The sequence below is a fragment of the Denticeps clupeoides genome, chromosome 9 (assembly GCF_900700375.1).
Source record: "Denticeps clupeoides chromosome 9, fDenClu1.1, whole genome shotgun sequence".
Classification (NCBI taxonomy): Eukaryota; Metazoa; Chordata; class Actinopteri; order Clupeiformes; family Denticipitidae; genus Denticeps; species Denticeps clupeoides.
In genome coordinates this window covers 974,167-979,803 of record NC_041715.1, presented here as the reverse complement: position 1 = coordinate 979,803, position 5,637 = coordinate 974,167, and the positions used below count along the sequence as shown (strand labels likewise).

General features: G+C 52.6%; 1 protein-coding gene across 6 annotated transcripts in view; it reads right to left on the bottom strand.

The window, feature by feature from the left end:
- Positions 1–1,397: 1,397 nt before the first annotated feature.
- Positions 1,398–5,637, bottom strand: part of raph1a (Ras association (RalGDS/AF-6) and pleckstrin homology domains 1a) — a 46,796-nt gene continuing 42,556 nt past the window's right edge. For 5 of the 6 annotated variants that reach the window (XM_028990632.1, XM_028990637.1, XM_028990636.1 and 2 more), the window contains one exon: positions 1,398–4,835. In XM_028990632.1, coding sequence (XP_028846465.1) covers positions 2,721–4,835 — 2,115 coding nt within the window. In that variant the 3' untranslated portion in view covers positions 1,398–2,720. The remainder of the gene's footprint in view (positions 4,836–5,637) is intronic. The other variant, XM_028990638.1, reaches the window with a different exon arrangement.

The following is a 5,637-nucleotide window of genomic DNA, read 5'->3' as shown; positions in this document are numbered from 1 at the left end:
TGTGCGTCTGTGGCTTTGACTTCTTTTCCTTTTTCTTGCAAAATATCTGTGTGTAAACGGTGAAAATAACGAATCCGCATTTGACAGAGTTCAGTCTTTAAAACCGACACTATTCAGTGTTCAGCTAACAGAAAGTTGGATTTTAATACTCTAATTTACTTTGTGATGGTTAAGTTACCAGTAGTCCAAGTCCGCACAATATGGCCTCTCTCCATACACGTATACAGAGAGACTGAAACTGAGACATAATCAGAAGGTTGGAATCCCGATCCGCCAAGGTGCCATTATGGGGGCTCTCTGAAGTGCCACTGAGCAAAGCACCGTCCCCACACACTGCTCCCCGGGCGCCTGTCATGGTGCCCACTGCTCACCGAGGGTGATGGTTAAATACAGAGGACACGTTTCACCGTGTGCATCGTGTGCTGTGCTGCTGTGTATCACAATGACAATCACTTCACTTTAACTTTAAAAGACTGGAAGAGAAGGGCACGTCCTTTACGGCCACATCTGACACTGATGACGGCTTCATTGTGAACCAGATGATTAGTGTTGCTCAACATGTCAAGGATTTAAGACCACTGGAGGTGGTCTACATCGGCGAGGTCTGCATGCTAGACGACCTGCGAGGGTACCTGACCTCACCACCAGGCCTAGTGGGTAACCCTAGTGGGTCCATCAGGACCATTTCTCTGCCTTTACAGAGAAATACAAGCCTTTGGAGCCTTATGAGTGGGTTTAAAACGTAAGGCTAGCTTCCGTTTCATCTCCTCGACATTATCATATCTCTCCGAGAATTGCAAATCACGTTTCATTAAAAACCTTTAATAAAACACTTTTACCAATCACCAAAGCTAAATTTACCAGCAGCGAAGCATCATACGGAAAGGGTAGGTACTATAGCCCGGAGGTTCCAGGTTACCGCACGAGCCGGACTGAGCCGGGCCGGGGTTTACATCTGAATAACATGAATAACACCATTAATCCAGCACAAACAACACGGGCCTAATTCCACCTTCGTGGATCATCAGGGCAACGATGCTGGAGGCTGCGGCACCTCGAATGGCCTGACGGGCACATGACACATTATCCAGACTATGTGATGAAGATTCTACTGACGTGCCATGCTGTCAGGATATAGTATCACTGTATTGTAATCTTAATTTGATGTTCGCTATCGTTTCACCAGAGAGCCAAATATCCTCATTTAAAAATTTGAACGGACTTCTGTGCCTGCGTGGGCGGAGTTTCCACGCTCGCCCCATGCTGGCGTGGATTTCCTGCCGCCATCCGATGGCACAGCACGAAGTTGGTTCGTGGCTGCAAGTCCGTGTGTGTTGCTGCGTCCCCGCCCACTCCACACCCTTCACTCACACACTGAAGACACAGAGATGGTGACGTGTGATTTTTTACACTTATATTTTTCAGTTTAAATGCAGACATGAACTTATGAACAGACATGCTAACTCGTCACTAACCCGCTCTTTTCTCAGCCCTTCACCATCTACTCCACTGTGGATGGCAAATCCTCTGCTGACCCCAGCTGAAGGTCACCCGCTGGGACCGATTCATTACACACACGTGGACTGCAGTAACCTTCATATTCATTGTCATCCAGTTCTGACCAGAGGAGCTCAGTGTAGGTTCCTCTCAAGGTTTTCTTCCTGTAAGAAGGTTTTTTTTTATCTCGCCACTGTTGCTCACCTGGGGCTTCCAGCCGCGGTTCTATTGTAAAAAGATTGATTGACAGGTCGAACTTCCCCATCGATCCCCCCTCTAAGTGCTCCTGGCTTTACGGCGTCGTTCCAGTTGAAGTTTTTCTCCATCAGACTTCACTGTCAGAGGAAAATGGCAGAGGCGTGGTGTAGACCACGCCTTATCCGGGTTCTCCGCTCCTTTACGATGACCAAGACTACATATGCAACACATAAAACATCTGCGGCGGCGCTTCTTTTCTTTTTTTGGGTTGCCAGCTATAGACATCAGAGTACGTTCTCTTTCATCGTGGAAAAGCGTAAAAAGGAAGCCAGTCGAGCCGGGAACAGCGCTATGTACACAGATAGAAATATACCGGACGGAACGAGAACGGGGGGAGGAGTCAGGAAGAGTTGACCGAGCGCTGCTGTCTCTCGTTGTCCAGTTCCAGATGGGAGTTGGGACGGAATGGCAACGTACTTCATTAGTCGATGCAACACATCCGTACAGATGTTGGAAAACTGACCGGGGGCTCGAAGAGGCAGTAAGTTGGTGGATACGACCCATAACACACACACACAAACACACTCATACACAACACACACGCACACACAACACACCTTCATACACCTTCATCAACCCCGATTTCTCTTTTTTTTTCTTTCTCCTCCATCAAGGGTTTCAAAAACGAAATATTAAAATAAGAATATAATTTTCACGTATTAAATAATTTTATATAAAAAAACGTAAAAGGAGCGTCCCCCACCCCCGCAGTTCCCCCGAAAGCAACTTTATACATGTCCATGCAGTACCGGTGTGTCTGTAGAGAGGGCGCCATTGTATTATTATTATTCTTTTTTTTTTTTTTTTTTTTACGACCGCCTACATTTAATGCCAAGCAGCACAAATACGCCTAGAAGCTTATAATGCGAGACGTGTCCCTTCGGTCTAATATTTTTGGGATAAGAGCGTGTATGCAGTCCGGCGCCCCTCTTGGAGAAGCAGTAGGGACCGGTCCACGAGTCCCGTTACCACTCCCCGGTCAGTTTGGTGTTCTGGTCCCGTTTGGGGGGCGCGGGCGGAGGCCCCCGCCGTAACGTTGCATAGCCTGAGATGTTGGCGTTGCTGTAGCGCCCGCCCCGCTTGGGCTGGTCGAGCATCAGCTCGGGCGGCGGGGGCGGGAGCGCCATGTCGTCCATGGTTGCTACGGGCTCCAGCTTGGCGGAGATGCGGGAGGAGGTGAGCGAGCCGTGCCGGGAGATGGACTTCCTCTTCAGAGTCCGGTTCAGGTCCTCCAGGAAGTTGGGCTGGAGCGACAGCGACCCCTTTGGCGAGGTGGGGGGCACCGAAGAGCTGAACGGCTGGACCGGATTCTGCTGGGCGGGCGGCGAGAGGACCAGGGGCTCTGGGGGGCCGTTGCTGCGCCGGTGCAGAGAAGACTTCTTGACCGAATTGGACTTCCAGGAGGAGGTGGTGCTTGTGATGGAGGAAAGCTGAGGCTGGGGGTTCACCACGGCTACTTTCGGCGCCCCGGTTTGGAGATCTGAGGGTGGAGGCGGGAGCAGCTCAGAGTCCGGTGGTGGAGGAGGGAAGTAATCGCACTCGGACGGAGGGGACGGGAAGTCCCCGCTGCTCTGCGGGTACTGGGCTGCCTTCCCTTGCAGGGCCAGGGGCAGGTTGGCCAGGTTGATCTTGCCTGGCTTGGGTGGTGCTCGAGGTCCACCAGCAGGGTCTTTGGAAGGGGATCCGGAGGCAGAGGCAGGAGTGGAGAGGGAGCTGCTTGGGGTGGAGGTCTGGCTGGGCTGGGCGAACATGCTGACCAAATCCTCCACCTTCTTGGACTCATGGTAATCTACTGACGGGCTGGACTTGATGCTGGAGTTCCTCTGAGGAGTTGGTGGAGGCCGCTTGACTGAGCCTGTTGAGAAGGACGAGGTTGAGGGGGACTTCTTCATTGGTGAGCCTGTTTTTGCATGGGGGGTAGGTGGAGACACAGCGTCGAGGGCTGGTGGTGGAGGAGGAGGGAAGTCCAGGCTGCTCTCAGGAGGTGGCGGGGGAAATTCTGGAGACTGGGGTTGGCCTCCTGGTTGCCATTTGGGCTTGGCCTTCACCACTGGGGGAGACAGAGGAGCCTTAGAAGGATCCCCATATCCTGACTGTGTGGAACCTGGAAACTGGTTGGCAAACTGCTTGACCAGCGATGGGGTGGGCGAGATAGGTGTGGACAAGGATGGCGCCTTGGCGGGGAAGCTGTGCTGTTTGGGGAGAGTCGGCGGAGGCTGGTTGGGGCTGATGGCTGATGAGAAACTCTGCTGCTTCTTCATGGAACCCCCACCTGAAGACTGGGACAGAGGAGACACCGGAGAGACTACATGGCCTGGGCCGGCTGGCTTTGGGGCCGTTTGGGGTGGAAAACCCCCCGAAAATGTTTTTGGCGGAGCTAAGGGTGGTCCGGGCACCTGTTGGGGTGGCAGTGGGGACACCGCAGGGGGTGGAGGTGACGGCGAGTCCATGTCATCGACAGGTGAAGTGAAGTCGTACGACATGTTGGGGAACTTCTGGGCCAAAAACTGCTGGAGGCCATTGGTGCTGAGAGCAGGGAACTTAGGCTGCTCAGGAGGTGGGGGTGGGAGGATGCCGTTGGTCTGGAAATGGGCTTCAGGTGGAGGTGGGGGGAGCAGCTCCTGCTGGGACTGGGGGGACGTGAATGGACCTGGACTGGGAGGGCCCAGTTTAAGCACGGCCATAGCAGAACCTGGAGCCGGCATCTGGGCAGGAGGTGGTGGGGGCGGAGCAGGTACGGCCACGTTGCCAGTCAGGGGCTTGACAGACTGTGGTGGGGGATTAGGGGGCTGCTGATGTTGCATCATGGGAGTCTGTTTGTACTGGTGGGCGGAGCTCTGCAGCCGGGCGATGGTGCTGTACTTGGTGAAGGTGGTCGGTGGAGAGTGGTAGGCGTTGCTGGGGAGGGGCGGGGGCGGCGGGGGTGGCGGAGGAGGCGACGGTGGCGAAGGGGACGACTGAGGGGACATGCCCCCGCCGCTGTAGCTGCTCCGGGTCTGGGAGTGGGGCAGAGAGTGCTGCTGGCTGAGGGGGGGCAGTTGGAGCGGGTAGGAGGCTCGGCTTGGTGGCTCCGCCCTCACCTGAGGAGACATTGCACAGGAAGACAGTTTTCACTCAAACAATTAAAATATGGAGAGAAACGGTCACGTTTAATGTAAACCTTCACATACAGTTTACATCAAGTAAAAGGAATACGGTGAAAAAACGACCTTTTCACCGTATTCTGCTTTTGAGAATATTAGTAAATGTCTGTGCGTGGCTACAAATCGAACCAATTGAGTAAATATTCACATGATTACACAACATTTTAATGACACTCGGCGTGTCTTGCTCGGGGACACTGTGCTAGTAAGTGGGACTGGGACCTCTCACTTTGGGGGTTATAGGTCAGGACTGTCGCACGCTACTTTACTTTACTTTACCTGGCAGGCGCTTTTATCTAAAGCGACTTACAAGACGGCGACACCAGCAATTCTCATTCGGTTTCCATAGGTTATGATTTACAAAACAAGTTAAGGTCTAACTGGTCAGGAATAGAACATTCTAGGGAACTGTTACGTGCTTATTTGTGTGTGTGTGTGTGTGTCTGTGTGTTCGACTCGTTTGAAATTCTTTTTAAACAAGTCAGTTTCCAACTCGCTTGGTTATATACACAGGTTATATACACAAGCGCATTTTATTACTATTGTAGCGTTGGCAGCCAATAGGGCTGGCCTGATTAGCATAAAGGCCGCCTCTGGGGTTAGTGAGGCAAGGTTTACCCACCGTTAGGGTGAGTGTTGGGGGAATTAGTGGGCTGTTGCCTGGTAGTGGAGAGTAACTGGAGCAGGCAGGGGGTGATCTTGTTGCCCTGCTGTAAACTTCTTCAGCTAGCTAATAAAA